Source organism: Delphinapterus leucas, chromosome 21, assembly GCF_059928025.1.
Source record: "Delphinapterus leucas isolate spDelLeu-1000000601 "Yukka" chromosome 21, BTC_Dleu_Yukka2, whole genome shotgun sequence".
NCBI lineage: Eukaryota > Metazoa > Chordata > Mammalia > Artiodactyla > Monodontidae > Delphinapterus > Delphinapterus leucas.
Window position 1 is genome coordinate 13,102,586 of NC_143149.1, and position 16,726 is coordinate 13,119,311.

Here is a 16,726-nt window from a genome sequence, read left to right on the forward strand (position 1 = left end):
CACACAGTAATCAAACTGACAAAAATTAAAGACAAAAAAAATTATTAAAAGCAACAAGGGAAAAATGACAAATAACATACAAAAGCACTCCCATAAGGTTAACAGCTGCTTTCTCAGCAGAAACTCCACAAGCCAGAAGGGAGTGGCATGATATATTTAAAGTGATGAAAGGGAAGGACCTATAACCAAGATTACCTAGCAAGGGTCTCATTCAGATTTGACGGAGAAATCAAAAGCTTTCCAGACAAGCAAAAGCTAAGAGAATTCAGCACCACCAAACCAGCTCTACAACAAATGCTAAAGGAACTTCTCTAAGTGGGAAACACAAGAGAAGAAAAGGACCTACAAATAAACACCCAGAACAATTCAGAAAATGGTAATTCAGAACACACATATCAATAATTACCTTAAATGTCAATGGATTAAATGCTCCAACCAAAAGAACAGGCTCGTTGAATGGACACAAAAACAAGACCCGTATATAAGCCGTCTACAGAGATGCACTTCAGACCTAGGGACACATACAGACTGAAAGTGAGGGGATGCAAAGAGATATTCCATGCAAATGGAAATCAAAAGAAAGCTGGAGTAGCAATACTCATATCAGATAGAATAGACTCTAAAGGATGTTATAAGAGACAAGGAAGGACACTACATAATGATTAAGGGATCAATCCAAGAAGAAGATATAATAACAATTATAAATACATATGTACCCAACATAGGAGCACCTCAACACATAAGGCAAATGCTAACAGCTATAAAAGAGGAAATCAACAGTAACACAACAACAGTGGCGGATTTTAAAACCTCACTTACACCAATGGACAGATCATCCATACAGAAAATTAATAAGGAAACAAAAGCTTTAAATGACACTACAGACCAGATAGATTTAATTGATATTTATGCAACATTCCACCTGAAAACAGCAGATTACACTTTCTTCCCAAGTGTACACAGAACACTCTCCAGGATAGATCACATCTTGGGTCACAAGTCAAGCCTCGGTAAATTTAAGAAAACTGAAATCGTATCAAGCATTTTTTCCGACCACAACACTGAGATTAGAAGTAAATTACAGGGAGAAAAATGTAAAAAGCACGAACACATGGAGGCTAAACAATACATTACTAAATAACCAAGAGATCACTGAAGAAATCAAAGAGGAAGTCAAAAACTACCTAGAGACAATGAAAACACGACCATCCAAAACCTATGGGATGCAGCAAAAGCAGTTCTAAGAGCAAAGTTTATAGCAATACAATCCTACCTCAAGAAACAAGAAAAACCTCAAAAAACTATCTAACCTTACACCTAAAGGAACCAGAGAAAGAAGAACAAGCAAAACCCAAAGTTAGTAGATGGAAAGAAATCATAAAGATCAGAGCAGAAATAAATGAAATAGAAACAAAGAAAACAATAGCAAAGATCAATAAAACTAAAAGCTGGTTCTTTGAGAAGATAAACAAAGTTGATAAACCATTAGCCAGACTCATCAAGAAAAAGAGGGAGAGGACTCAAATTAATAAAATTAGAAATGAAAAAGGAGAAGTTGCAACAGACACTGCAGAAATTACAAAGCATCCTAAGAGACTACTACAAGCAACTCTATGCCAATAAAATGGACAACCTGGAAGAAATGGACAAATTCTTAGAAAAGCACAACCTTCCCAGACTGAACCAGGAAGAAATAGAAAATAAAAACAGACCAAATCACAAGTAATGAAATTGAAACCGTGATTAAAAATTGTCCAACAAACAAAAGCCCAGGACCAGATGGCCTCACAGGTGAATTCTATCAAACATTTAAAGAAGAGTTAACACCTATCCTTCTCAAACTTTTCCAAAAAATTGCAGAGGAAGGAACACTCCCAAACTCATTCTATGAGGCCACCATCACCCTGACACCAAAATCAGAGAAAGGTACTACAAAATAAGAAAATTACAGACCAATATCACTAATGAATATAGATGCAAAAACCTGCAACAAAATACTAGCAAACAGAATCCAACAACACGTTAAAAAGATCATACACCATGATCAAGTGAGATTTATCCCAGGGATGCAAGGATTCTTCAATATATGCAAATCAATCAATGTGATATTAACAAATTGAAGAATTAAAACCATATGATCATCTCAATAGATGCAGAAAAGGCTTCTGACAAAACTCAACACCCATTTATGATAAAAACTCTCCAGAAAGTGGGCATAGAGGGAAACTACCTCAACATAATAAAGGCCATATATGACAAACCCACAGCAAACATCATTCTCAATGGTGAAAACCTGAAAGCATTTCCTCTGAGATCAGGAACAAGACAAGGATGTCCACTCTCACAACTATTATTCAATACAGTTTTGTAAGTCCTAGCCACAGCAATCAGAGAAGAAAAAGAAATAAAAGGAGTACAAATTGGAAAAGAAGAAGTAAAACTGTCACTGTTTGCAGATGACATGATACTATACATAGAGAATCCTAAAGATGCCACCAGAAAACTACTAGAGCTAATCAATGAATTTGGTAAAGTTGCAGGATACAAAATTAATGCACAGAAACCTCTTGCATTCCTATACACTAACAACAAAAGATCAGAAAGAGAAATTAAGGAAACAATCCCATTCACCACTGCAACAAAAAGAATAAAATACCTAGGAATAAATCTAACTAAGGTTTACCTAAGGAGGTAAAAGCCTTGTACTCAGAAATCTATAAGACACTGATGAAAAAAATTAAAGATGACTCAAACAGATGGAGAGATATACCATGTTCTTGGACTGGAAGAATCAATATTGTGAAAATGACTATACTACCCAAAGCAATCTACAGATTCAATGCAGTCCCTATCAAATTAACAATGGCACTTTTTACAGAACTAGAACAAAAAATCTTAAAACTTGTAAGGAGGCAAAAAGACCCTGAATAGCCAAAGCAATCTTGAGGGAAAAAAACAGAGCTAGAGGAATCAGACTCCCTGACTTCAGACTACACTACAAAGCTACAGTAATCAAGACAATATGGTAATGGCACAAAAAGAGAAATACAGATCAATGGAGCAGGATAGAAAACCCAGAGATAAACCCAAGCACCTATGGTCAGCTAATCTATGACAAAGGAGCCAAGGATATACAATGAAGAAAAGACAGTCTCTTCAATAAGTGGTGCCAGGAAAACTGGACAGCTACATGTAAAAGAATGAAATTAGAACAATCCCTAACACCATACACAAAAATAAACTCAAAATGGATTCAAGACCTAAATGTAAGACCGGACAGTATAAAACTCTTAGATGTAAACAGGAAGAATACTCTTTGACATAAATCACAGCAAGATCTTTTTTGATCCACCTCCTAGAGTAATGGAAGTAAAAACAAATATAAACAAATAGGACCTAATGAAATTTAAAAGCTTTTGCACAGCAAAGGAAACCATAAACAAGTCGAAAAGACAACCCTCAGAATGGGAGAAATATTTGCAAATGAATCAACGGATGACGGATTTATCTCCAAAATATACAAGCAGCTCATTCAGCTCAATATCAAAAAAACAAACAACCCAATCCAAAAATGGGCAGAACACCTAAATAGGCATTTCTCCAAAGAAGACATGCAGATAGCCAAGAGGCACATGAAAAGTTGCTCAACATCACTAATTATTAGAGAAATGCAAATCAAAACTACAATGAGGTATCACCTCATGCTGGTTAGAATGGGCATCATCAGAAAATCTACAAACAACAAATGCTGGAGAGGGTGTGGAGAAAAGGGAACCCTCTTGCACTGTTGGTGGGAATGTAAATTGATACAGCCACTGGAGGTTCCTTATAAAACTAAAAATAGAATTACCATATGACCCAGCAATCCCACTACTGGGCATATACCCAGAGGAAACCATAATTCAAAAAGACACATGCACCCTAATGTTCACTGCAGCACTATTTACAATAGCCAGGTCATGGAAGCAACCTAAATGCCCATCGACAGACGAATGGATAAAGAAGATGTGGTACATATATACAATGGAATATTACTCAGCTATAAAAAGGAATGAAATTGGGTCACTTGTAGAGACGTGGATGGATCTAGAGACTGTCATATAGAGTGAAGTAAGTCAGAAAGAGAAAAACAAGTATCATATATTAATGCATATATGTGGAATCTAGAAAGATAGTACAGATGGACCTGTTTGCAAGGCAGAAACAGAGACACAAATGTAGAGAACAAACGTATGGATACCAAGGAGGGAAAGCGGCGGGGGTGGGGTGGTGGTGGTGGGATGAATTGGGAGATTGGGATTGACATGTATACACTAATATGTATAAAATAGATAACTAATAAGAAGCTGCTGGATTAAAAATTAAAATAAAATTCAAGAATTAAAAAAAAAGCTTAACAAAACCAAAAAACAGATGTACCATACTAATGTTAGATGTTAATAATAGCAGAAATAGATGTGGGATTTATGGAAATTCTGTAATTTTTCTGTAAATCTAAAACTGTTCTAAAACCTCAACTAAAAAAAAATTTGATATAAAGAAGCAATTAATGAGTATGCAGCCAAAAAAAAAAAAAAGAAATCCCTGAGTCCTTTTTAACCCCTGTGCAATGTGTTCCAGGTATCAGACAACCACAGGTGAAATCCTTCTTTCTCTAACAATTGACAACCCTCTTCTCCGCTGAGGGCAGGGACCCTGTGCCTGTCCTTTCCCCTCTCAGGATCCTCCGGGCACAGCTCAGAGCCCAGCGCAGGGCAGAAGCCCCATGAGATTACGGGACGAGCCTATGCTCCATGTGATGTGGCCAGACACCCAAGCAGCATCACTGCCTGTGTCCCTCTGCCCTATTTTTTTGCCCTCCTCTTCTCATCACTGCTGAAATTCTGTTTGGGGAGCACATTTCAGTTTACAAAGTGCCCCACCAATATCTCCTTGTGATTAGGATCTTGCCCGACGCCGCCTTCGATGGGGCCTGGAACCTGTGGAGAGAGAGGCAGAGGCCCGGGGGCGGCCAGGCTCCACTTACCGCCACCTGCACCGACTGCATGGCCAGGTCGCACGGTGGCTTCAGGGCCCGTGGCCGCGTGGCATACCAGAAGGTGGTGAGCGCCGCGAACGCACCGAAGCCCATGAGTGTGTTGGTTGGAAGGGTGCGCACGTACTGCCGGAAGTCAACCATCTCTGGCATCCGAAAGAACTGGGACAGCTCGTGGGCTTGCATCGTCCTGGGTTGGTAGCACCCTACACCGATATCTGCCGGAGAGAAAAACGTCACGTTCATTCCAGGGTGGCGTGATGCTGCTCCAGACTCCCCGCGGCCGATCATCAGCTCGACGCTGGCTGACCAATCGGGGGCATTAAAGCCACAGGCTGCTGGTCCAGGTCTTTTCCTGGCTGTCAAATCTCATTTTTCTAAAAACATTTTAGGAATTCGTTTTACTTCTATCATCTTGTGTAAAGTTTTCGTTGACCATATTAAAAAGATTTAGTCACTCAGAATTCCTGCCATAAAATGTTCACAACAAGGGGCATAAGTTACTATTTTCTTGCCTTATATTCTCTCTCTCGTTCTCTTCCACCTAATCAAACACACTCAACTCTCATTATCACAGCTGATGGGGAGAAGAACAGAGAGCAGAAAGTAGCCCGAACCACCCAAAGGCCATCAGTTTCCATTTCTTCTGACAAAGCTCAGCACAAGCTCCCCAGCTGGTGAAAGAGACCAAGCAGGGTTCTGAGTGGGCCCCTCACCTTCCCCACAAAAGCAGCCGTATAAGCGCAGGGGAATCTGGCATTGGCTATTCTAACAAAACAGTGTCACTTATATTCCTCAAGCTATTATAGCTAAAATAAATAATAAAAGGGTGTGCATAAATATCTAGAGATATTTATCTAGCAAATATCTAGAGAGATTATAGCATAGTATTTGAGAGAAAGTACAAAATAGTATTTATGATCCTAGATTCTACAGCCAAATCCCACCCCCCCAGCTCATCAGCTGTATGACTGGGGACAAATCACTTGCCCTTTCTGTGCCTCAGTTTCCTCAACCATAAAAACAGCACCTATCTCACAGGGCTTTTATAAGGACTAAATGGTTCACATAAAGAGCTTAGAATGGTGTGAGGCACCACAATGTGTTCAGTCCACGCTGGGCATTATTATTATTTCCTCTACTGACATTCTGTGATTAGTCCTGCATGGAGAACAGTAAGAGACAGAGGTAACAAAAGATGACACAACTACGAGGAGTTTACATACAAAATTAAGAAGCCAAAACACACAGAAGAAAATCAGATGAACAGCCCCATATATATATTAAAGCCTCAAATTGAATATTATAAACAATTTATATATATATATCAATGTAAAAATTAATGTGCAGTACAGAGAACAAATAAGAATAATTCTAATTAGAAAATTATTGATGAATAACTGCTCTAAAGTATGTTTGGCAGTACAGGGAAGGAAATCCTAGGAAACGATCTGAAAGACTTTTCTCAAAAACTGCCTGGCAATGCGACGTGTTAGCCTTTATCATTGATTCAGGCGGTATTTTTGAGCTCCTTATTTTATGTTTTTTAAATAGCTAGGTCCCAAGACTGAAAATCGTTTTTTTTTTTTTTCCAAATATAGAAATCCTCTTCAAATTTAAATCTACATCACCGTATATATCTTTTTACAGAGCTGCAGAATATCAGGGGCTTTCACTGGCCGTCAGTTCTCTAGGAGGCAATGTAATGCAATCTTGTGCTACAACAGCCCTGTGTAGGCATACATACACACACACAGACACACAGACAATTTTGAGCTTTAACATGACAACAGAGAAGGAGCAGGTAAGTGCATTTCTGCAGGTCATAACTGTGCAGAGAAAGCACCAGCACTTATAAAACCACTCACCATCTGTGCCACCAACAGCTGGCTGCTCGGTGACACACCACTGCAGAAACAGACTAGGCCGCGGGGTAGGGGCGGAGTAGGGGGTGGACGTGCTCACCCGGTGCTTAGCCAGCCTGCCAAGGTCTCTCAGGGCATCCGTCACATGCGCAGTCCTGTGCTGCTGCCCACTGGGCTAAAGGTAACTAGCAGACAAAATCCGTACTTGACTCCCCAAGAGAACAGGCAGTGGAGGATAGACCAATGAGAAGCTGGGCGCAGTCACCCCACTGGGCAGGGACAGGACCAGTGAGTGTCAATGCCGGTGCCAGTTCCAAAGACAGACACTGTTTTCTTTCTGCTCAGCATCCCAAGAAGGAGAGACAATGGGCATATTTTTTTTAAAACCACTGAAATGAACGATCAGATGTTGGGTGGTCATGTCAAACGGACATAAGACAGATCAAGAGAGTAACTGATTATCGGTACACTGACAGCAGGTTTCTTCTAGATGAATTCATAACTCGTACTGAACTACCCCAGCCATCCAACAAATCTGGGCATCTTGTGTGGGCTAGGAGCTGGGAAGAAAGTGAGAGCTGGGCTCTCAACGGGCTAACCAGCTAGTGGGGGAGATAAACAAGCAGTATCTGTCTGCAAGGTGGAGTAAGTGTTAGCACCGTTAAGATCCAGTGATCAGGGAAGACCCCTCTGAGGAGGGGATGTTTACACCGAGACCTCGAGGATAAGCAGACAAATCAAGTCCAGGTCTTACTGGCCCCGAGTGGTCAGATTTCATAAACAGTATTGCAACCCCACGGATGCGCAGAAACCTTATGCATACAATGTGCACACCTGCCTTTCCCCCAATCATTATGGCTGTCTGCATCACCTCACAGCACTTCGAGTCTGGAGGGGAGGTACCCACCCTATTTATTACACACAAGCCTGCCCTTCCCTCCTCTCTCCCCAAAGTCCCTGAAGTCATTTCCATGAAACCTAGATCATGCGAATTTACAGGAGTTGTTCAACAGACTCACATCCCTGTGTGAGAATATTAAATCATCCCCCCATAAACAAACACAGTCATAAACAAGTGATTAATTTTTTATATTCTATTATATTCAGCATCTAGGCAAGCTACAAGTAGACGGCGTTGTACTAAGGAAGAAACGTCTACTTCTAGAAATAGGTCTAGGAAAGAAAACTTAAAACAAAACAAAACAGAACCCAGAAAATTGCTGATTCGGTAGCATTATACTAAGAAAGAAATAAGTCTATTTCTAGAAATAAGTCTAGGAAAGAAAACTTAAAACAAAACAAAACCCAGAAAATTGGTGATTCGGTAGCATTATACTAAGAAAGAAATGTCTATTTCTAGAAGTAAGTCTAGGAGAGAAAACTTAAAAAAAAGAAAAAACAAAACCCAGAAAATGGCTGATTCGGTAGCATTGCACTAAGAAAGAAATGTCTACTTCTAGAAGTAAGTGTAGGAAAGAAAACTTAAAAACAAAACAAAACAAAACCCAGAAAATTGCTAATTCGGTAGCATTATACTAAGAAAGAAGTCTATTTCTAGAAATAAGTTTAGGAAAGAAAACTTAAACAAAACAAAACAAAACAGAAAAGTGCTGATTCAGTAGCACCCATGCAAGAATATTTTATTAGGTACTAATCTGTAACACTAAGGATTTCAATCCAGCTAAATTCTTATCTTTCGTGGGTGATGATGAAAAGCTATCGCAGTTTAATTCATGCCTTTTAGCTGGCAGCCAGGTAGCGAGCTGCAAGTCCACTTTGCTGAACAAATGGGCTAATGCTGTCCATGGGAGAACTACAGTCCACACAGGGAAGGAAGAACGAAGGCAGTGCCTCATGCAGATCCATGCAAGGGAGAACCCTTCGATGTGAACGGGGAGCGTTATAAATCTTTTCCCTGCTATTTAACTGCTCTTAAGGAAACGGCACTTGGGCTATTTAGAAATGGAGGCAGACCTACATTCAAAGAAAATTAGCCACAATAAATAGCCTTTCAATGCTCCAGCTGAACACAAACACCACGTCTTTTTTTTTTTTTTTTTTAAACATCTTTATTGGGGTATAATTGCTTTACAATGGTGTGTTAGTTTCTGCTTTATAACAAAGTGAATCAGTTATACATGTACATATGTTCCCATATGTCTTCCCTCTTGCGTCTCCCTCCCTCCCACTCTCCCTATCCCACCCCTCCAGGCTGTCACAAAGCACCGAGCTAATATCCCTGTGCCTTGCGGCTGCTTCCCCCTAGCTATCTACCTTACTACGTTTGTTAGTGTGTATATGTCCATGACTCTCTCTCGCCCTGTCAAAGCTCACCCCTCCCCCTCCCCATATCCTCAAGTCCGTTCTCCAGTAGGTCTGCGTCTTTATTCCTATCTTACCCCTAGGTTCTTCATGACATTTTTTTTCCCCTTAAATTCCATATATATGTGTTAGCATACGGTATTTGTCTTTTTCTTTCTGACTTACTTCACTCTGTATGACAGACTCTAGGTCTATCCATCTCATTACAAATAGCTCAATTTCATTTCTTTTTAAGGCTGAGTAATATTCCATTGTATATATGTGCCACATCTTCTTTATCCATTCATCCGATGATGGGCGCTTAGGTTGTTTCCATCTCCGGGCTATTGTAAATAGAGCTGCAATGAACATTTTGGTACATGACTCTTTTTGAATTTTGGTTTTCTCAGGGTATATGCCCAGTAGTGGGATTGCTGGGTCATATGGTAATTCTATTTGTAGTTTTTTAAGGAACCTCCATACTGTTCTCCATAGTGGCTGAACCAATTCACATTCCCACCAGCAGTGCAAGAGTGTTCCCTTTTCTCCACACCCTCTCCAGCATTTATTGTTTCTAGATTTTTTGATGACGGCCATTCTGACTGGTGTGAGATGATATCTCATTGTAGTTTTGATTTGCATTTCTCTAATGATTAATGATGTTGAGCATTCTTTCATGTGTTTGTTGGCATTCTGTATATCTTCTTTGGAGAAATGTCTATTTAGGTCTTCTGCCCATTTTTGGATTGGGTTGTTTGTTTTTTTGTTATTGAGCTGCATGAGCTGCTTGTATATTTTGGAGATTAATCCTTTGTCATTTGCTTCATTTGCAAATATTTTCTCCCATTCTGAGGGTTGTCTTTTGGTCTTGATTATGGTTTCCTTTGCTGTGCAAAAGCTTTGAAGTTTCATTAGGTCCCATTTGTTTATTTTTGTTTTTATTTCCATTACTCTAGGAGGTGGGTCAGAAAGGATCTTGCTGTGATTTATGTCATAGAGTGTTCTGCCTATGTTTTCCTCTAAGAGTTTTATAGTTTCTGGCCTTACATTTAGGTCTTTAATCCATTTTGAGCTTATTTTTGTGTATGGTGTTAGGGAGTGATCTAATCTCATACTTTTACATGTACCTGTCCAGTTTTCCCAGCACCATTTATTGAAGAGGCTGTCCTTTCTCCACTGTACATTCCTGCCACCTTTATCAAAGATAAGGTGTCCATATGTGCGTGGGTTTATCTCTATCCTGTTCCATTGATCTATCTTTCTGTTTTTGTGCCAGTACCATACTGTCTTGATTACTGTAGCTTTGTAGTATAGTCTGAAGTCAGGGAGCCTGATTCCTCCAGCTCCTTTTCTTGTTCTCAAGATTGCTTTGGCTATTCGGGGTCTTTTGTGTTTCCATACAAATTGCGAAATGTTTTGTTCTAGTTCTGTGAAAAATGCCAGTGGTAGTTTGATAGGGATTGCATTGAATCTGTAGATTGCTTTGGGTAGTAGAGTCATTTTCACAATGTTGATTCTTCCCATCCAAGAACATGGTATATCTCTCCATCTATTTGTATCATCTTTAATTTCTTTCATGTCTTATAATTTTCTGCATACAGGTCTTTCGTCTCCTTAGGTAGGTTTATTCCTAGATATTTTATTCTTTTTGTTGCAATGGTAAATGGGAGTGTTTTCTTGATTTCACTTTCAGATTTTTCATCATTAGTATATAGGAATGCCAGAGATTTCTGTGCATTAACTTTGTATCCTGCTACTTTACCAAATTCATTGATTAGCTCTAGTAGTTTTCTGGTAGTATCTTTAGGATTCTCTATGTATAGTATCATGTCATCTGCAAACAGTGACAGCTTTACTTCTTCTTTTCCGATTTGGATTCCTTTTATTTCCTTTTCTTCTCTGATTGCTGTGGCTAAAACTTCCAAAACTATGTTGAATAAGAGAAACACCACGTCTTAAGACAGTCCCAGCAGGTCTCTAAGAAGTATCAAGACTCACGTACTTGCCAACAAGCGGTTAAAACCCAGATTTTATGCTTGTTCCAGCGGTGCTCTAGTTGGAATCTTTTTCCTAATTCTTAAATTTCCACATCACCATCTCAGGAAGTTTTTTATAGCCCAGGCATATAATCATGGTGCTGTTTGCTAAGAACATGATTCAGTCGGCTTTTAAGCCGGCTTAAGCGGCCAGTATTGTTGCACACACAAGGCTACTGGCAGCCAGCTCCTCCTTCCCTATAGCTACTCTCACACCAACAGAAAGTGAGCTCGCTCAGTTGAGTCTTTTGAAATTCCTATAAAGCTGGAGTCTAAAACCACAGGATGACGGGGAGTGTACCAATGGTGGGGGAAACCTGGCACAAGCTCACTGCAAAGAACCAGAGCAGAGGACGCCTTTAAATAGACCTGGGTAGAAATAGATGTAGGAGCAGGGGAATAGAAACTGGACTGCATGACTGTCAGAAAACAGAAATCCTGGCACCCATCTGCCCGAACTTTGGGAAGAGGAGCTAAATGATACAATTAGCATCAATGTGGTGTTTTGGAAAGGCTTTCACATCGTGTGTCTCACTTAAACATCAAAATATAAAATCTGATGAGGAAACAGAGGCTGGACACTTAACAAGGCTTCTGGAAGGTATCTCCCAAGACCGGGACACCAACCCAACTAAACTCATGCTTTTTCCTCTACAGGAACAATTCTTACCCTGTGCTGGGCCGCTGACTCGCTCCACTGAGAACATGCACGTACTTGTTTGCACCTGGGGCTCACAAGCCCCCCGCAGCCCACACCCCAGGTTAGGAACCATGAGAGCAGGCGGCCTCTACAGGTCCCTCCAGCACTCACACGCCACAGTATTAGGAGAGCTCGGCATCTGAAATCCATCTCACTCTCCATGTCCTACAGAACCGCTAGCATTCACCCCTTTACCTTGGCCTGGGAGCATGTGGGTTCAAGGCCCACTGTACACAAAGGGTCACCTCTTACCATTCTGTTTGCACCAGGAAAAAAGTGGATCAGGGCCAGAGGTGACTCACAAGGGCATCATTCTCTATGGACACACACACACACACACACACACACACACACACACGCATGCACAGCTCCTGCGATTCTGCAAACGGATACTTACATTAGCATTTTATTTTCTTCGTGTCATTTATAAATCCCCCAAATGGGTGAGCTGGATGTTTCTCTCCTTCTAAAGTTCCTCGAGCTTTCATCCAGCTGAATAATAGCGGTTTGGTGGACTATTTCACCAGGAATGCAGCCCTCAAACAAACCCACATAAACAGTACCCTTGCCCCTGCAGCAGCAAATGAAGAAGTCCTGACGTCTCGCCTTCAAGTAGCAAAAAGCCAAGCTGGCGAGATGCTGCCATTCTTTATCCACCTCCTCCCCTGCACAACAGGCTATTTACAGAAGCCTGAAAGTGCCCTCTGTGTCCAGCACTAGCTGGGCACAGCTCGGCCTCGAGAGCAACAAGAGAGCAGCAGCCAGACCGTGTGCTGTTCTTTCAACGGGGCCTCTCCAGACCCGCTGGATTCTTGCTCCTTAACCCTGGCTGGCAAAGTACCTAAAGCTAGATTTGCTTGAACCATCCCCTCTGGAACCGAAAGAGCAGTCAGGCTCCCTGTAGAAAGTGGGAGCTACAGAAGCTCCCCAGAGGTGCCCAGGTCTGCTGTTCCAACCCCATCCCACGGAGGAATTCCTGACGGCAGTCGCTGCCCCTGGACCATCTCCTCATCCTGAGCACAAGAAGGACAAGGACCACTTGGGTCACTCAGGGATCCCAGGCACAAGGAGCAAGTAGTTCCACAGGGTATTATCCCCATCCGCCGCCTTGGGGCTTTCCTCCCCAAGGAAGCATAGTAAACCTTAAAGCCACCTAATTTTCATTAAAGCGATTCTGTGTGTGGATCCCCAGTTCCATTTCCAAGAAGATTTTAAAAGGACAAAGGGAGCGGAGATGCTTTGTTTTTAGAAAACTGTTCTATTGAAATAGTCGAGGCAAGCCGAGTAATTCTACACTCAAGCACTCCCTGCCCATCTCCTTAAAGCTGTCCCAGAGCGGGACACAAAGCTTTCACAGGCCAAGTATAGGGCTAGACTGACTTTCTACCAGTAAGATTAGGGCCAGGCCTCACCCGTTCACACTGGCCACCGGCCACCACTACCACATACATCTCAAAATAAAGAGATTCCAAATATAACATGCCCAACTGGAACAGATCAACTTTTAGGGATCAGATGAAACTGGTCAAATGCCTGCTTATTACAATCTCTGTATTCACCAAGCTATACATATATTTAAGTCACACAACAATATACATTACTTTAGAAATATTTACTGGTTTTCTATTCACATTTCATTAATATTTTATTCAAAGTCTTTGAACATGCTTCTTCCAACAGGGTCTTCAGAATCTCCAAAGCCACATTTTAAGGATTAACAGTTTTCTGTGGCCTATCTTCACATTTTTCTCTTCCACTTAAGCTGGTTAAGTGGAAGCATTTTTTGAACTCCCATCTGTAGCTACCACTGCAAAAATTCTCCCAGGTCACAGGACCACATCTGTATAATGTTAGGACAGTAAAAAAAAAAAAATCTGTCCTATGGGTCCATATTCATATAACTAAACCACATACTTCACTGCTTTTTAAACTGATGTTTAAAAGGTTTTTATAATAATATCCAACGCTTGCCTTTGTAAAGTCCAACCCCCAGAAGTAACTACCCAGCCAGCATACAATTTCTTTGCCTTAGACTTTTACAAGAACCCAAGATTCGGATTGGCAGGTGTAGCTTCAAGACAGGGTGCCTGGGCTTCCCTGGTGGCACAGTGGTTGAGAATCCGCCTGCCAATGCAGGGGACACGGGTTCGAGCCCTGGTCCGGGAGGATCCCATATGCCACGGAGCAACTATGCCCGTGCGCCACAACTACTGAGCCTGCACTCTAGAGCCTGCAAGCCACAACTACTGAAGCCCGCGCTCCACAACAAGAGAAGCCACCACAATGAGAAGCCCGCGCACCACAACGAACAGCAGCCCCCTCTCGCTGCAACTAGAGAAAGCCCGTGTGCAGCAACGAAGACCCAACGCAAACAAAAATAAATAAATAAAATAAATAAATGAAAAAAAAGACAGGGTGCCCCCTCTACTGATGTTGTTCAAAATAAAGTGCCCGAGAGAGCACTCCGTAGTGTGAAAGGCTTGGTAAGACTTTAACGTGAGGACTGAAAGAGGGTTTGGGAAAACCTCACCTTCTATTGGACATGTACATGATTTAATATCCACTTGGGGGTACAAACTTCGAAAACTTGCAGACGCCATTCATGAGGCTTGGAAGTAAACTGCATAACAACAATAAAATAGAGAATAACAAGGTGCCAGTAGGTGCAAAAGAAACTGTGGACACCATCACACCGTCTCGGGGGAGCTGTGTGTGGATGCAGGGGGTGAGTGTGGCCTAAGAAAATGAGCGTGACTTCAGGCTCCGGGGATGAGAAGCAGCTCCCCACCTCAGCTCAAGGATTTGGAGCAAGTTAATCCGGAACGCATGACAGGGTAAGCTGCACGGGAGATGGGAAGGAAGATGTTTGGGGAAATCAGCGTGAGGTTACGATGTCTGTGAGGCCACTGTGAGTTAAGCACGTAGCACGTGTCAGGCCGGTGCTGAGCAGTCACGCATAAGAGCACGTGTAGTAACAGTCCTCACTGCACAGAGTTGTCACTGTCAATGCAAAGACCAGGAAACCGTGCGAGGAAGGTCAAGTCCCTGCCCAGCTCCACACAAGAACAGGACTAGAGGCTGGGCTGAGGGCAAGGCCACTGGACCTTAAGAAGCAAGTGCTGGGACCCAGGCACACGGTGATTCAAATCTACACAAAGGTGGGACACAACGCAGAGGATGACAAAAAGCGAGGACACATGGGGCTTTAAAAAGCTGGGATGTGACCCCCAACGTCCACCCACAGGCGAAGAGATAAACAGTATGCGGTGCATGCACACGATGGAATATTCTTCAGCCTTTACAAAAGACGGAAATTCTGATACATGCCATGACGCGGGTGAACCTTGAAAACGTTATGCCAAGTGAGAGAAGCCAGACACAAAAGGATGCATACCATACGATTCTGCTTATGCCAGGGGCCTAAAACAGGTGAATTCACAGAGACAGAAGACACACGGGGGTGGGGGGTTTACTGCTTCACAGTACAGCTTCTGCTTCTGGACTAGAGTGTGGTGATGGTTATTCAACACTGGAAATGTACCTAACGCCACGGAATGGCACACTTAACGCCACGGAATGGCACACTTAACGCCACGGAATTGCACACTTAGCGATGGTTAAAATGGTAAATTTTATATTACTCATATTTTACCAGAATTTTAAAAAATTTAATCACTGAAAAAAAAATACGTACCAGGATTCGGTAACTAAGTGGATATAAATGGAAAAAAGAGGAATTGGAAGGTGAGTTTTGGAGTCTGGAGAATGGTGGTGGAGCCATGAAGTGCGGAGGTAGCCGTGAGGCATCTGTAGGCCCTCGTCCTGGCGCAAGTGGAAGGGCGATCCCCCCTCTCCCCCTGCTCCTCCGGGCTCCCGTGCCGACCCAGCCTCAGGGCCGCCACGGAGGCAGGTGTCACAGTGCACGCCACCTCCGTTCCTCCTAGGCACTCCTGCCCTTGCTGCACCGTACAAGCCCCCGAAAGCCCAGAAGAAGGTCCCTGTGCCTCCAAACCCACTCCGCAGTCCCCCTCACCTACAGCTCTCCTCCCTGGTCCTGCTTTAAGATGTCCAGGGCTTCCCTGGTGGCGCAGTGGCTGAGAGTCTGCCTGCCAGTGCAGGGGACGTGAGTTTGAGCCCTGGTCCGGGAAGATCTCACATGCCACGGAGCAGCTGGGCCCGTGCACCACAACTACTGAGCCTGCGCTCTAGAGCCTGCGAGCCAGAACTACTGAGCCTGCGAGCCACAAGCACTGGGGCCCGCGCACCTAGAGCCCGTGCTCTGCAGCAGGAGAGGCCACCGCAATGAGAGGCCTGCGCACAGCAGCGAAGACCCAACGCAGCCAAAAAAAAAAAAAAAAAGATGTCCAAATCCTACCCAAATAGGCCAGAGGCTGCTTTCCCGAATAAATTCTTACAGGACCCACTCAGTCAGAAGCCGGGAGTCCTTCCTCTGAATTCCAGGAATGCTTTAGTTGTAGCCCTCGTGTGGTCCTTAGCGGCTCCTGTTTTGCGCTTATGGCGAGTGTATGCTTCCCTTGGGGAAAGGCTACCCCTCCTCATGGACCAGAGCCCTGGCCCAACCGTCTCAAGATGCCCTCAGTGCTTAACATGGTGCCCTGCCCAGAACAGGTGCTTCCTAAACATTTCCTGAGTCATGAACGACCCTCTGTGATTCTGCCCAGTTCTCTACTGCAAGCCTCTGGAAGATGTGTACACAGAGCTGTGATTCTCCAAAGAGAAAGCGGGTATTCAGGCCATTTCCAAACTTCAGCATCTTCCCTTGGCACCC

General features: G+C 42.8%; 1 protein-coding gene across 2 annotated transcripts in view; it reads right to left on the reverse strand.

Moving 5' to 3' along the window:
* The window catches only part of ACSL1 (acyl-CoA synthetase long chain family member 1), a 73,924-nt gene that overhangs the window by 46,180 nt on the left and 11,018 nt on the right, over window positions 1–16,726 (reverse strand). For both annotated transcript variants that reach the window (XM_089903653.1, XM_089903652.1), the window contains one exon: window positions 5,027–5,253. In XM_089903653.1, the coding sequence (XP_089759779.1) occupies window positions 5,027–5,221 (195 nt within the window). In that variant the 5' untranslated portion in view covers window positions 5,222–5,253. Of the gene's footprint in view, window positions 1–5,026; window positions 5,254–16,726 lie in introns of those variants that run through there.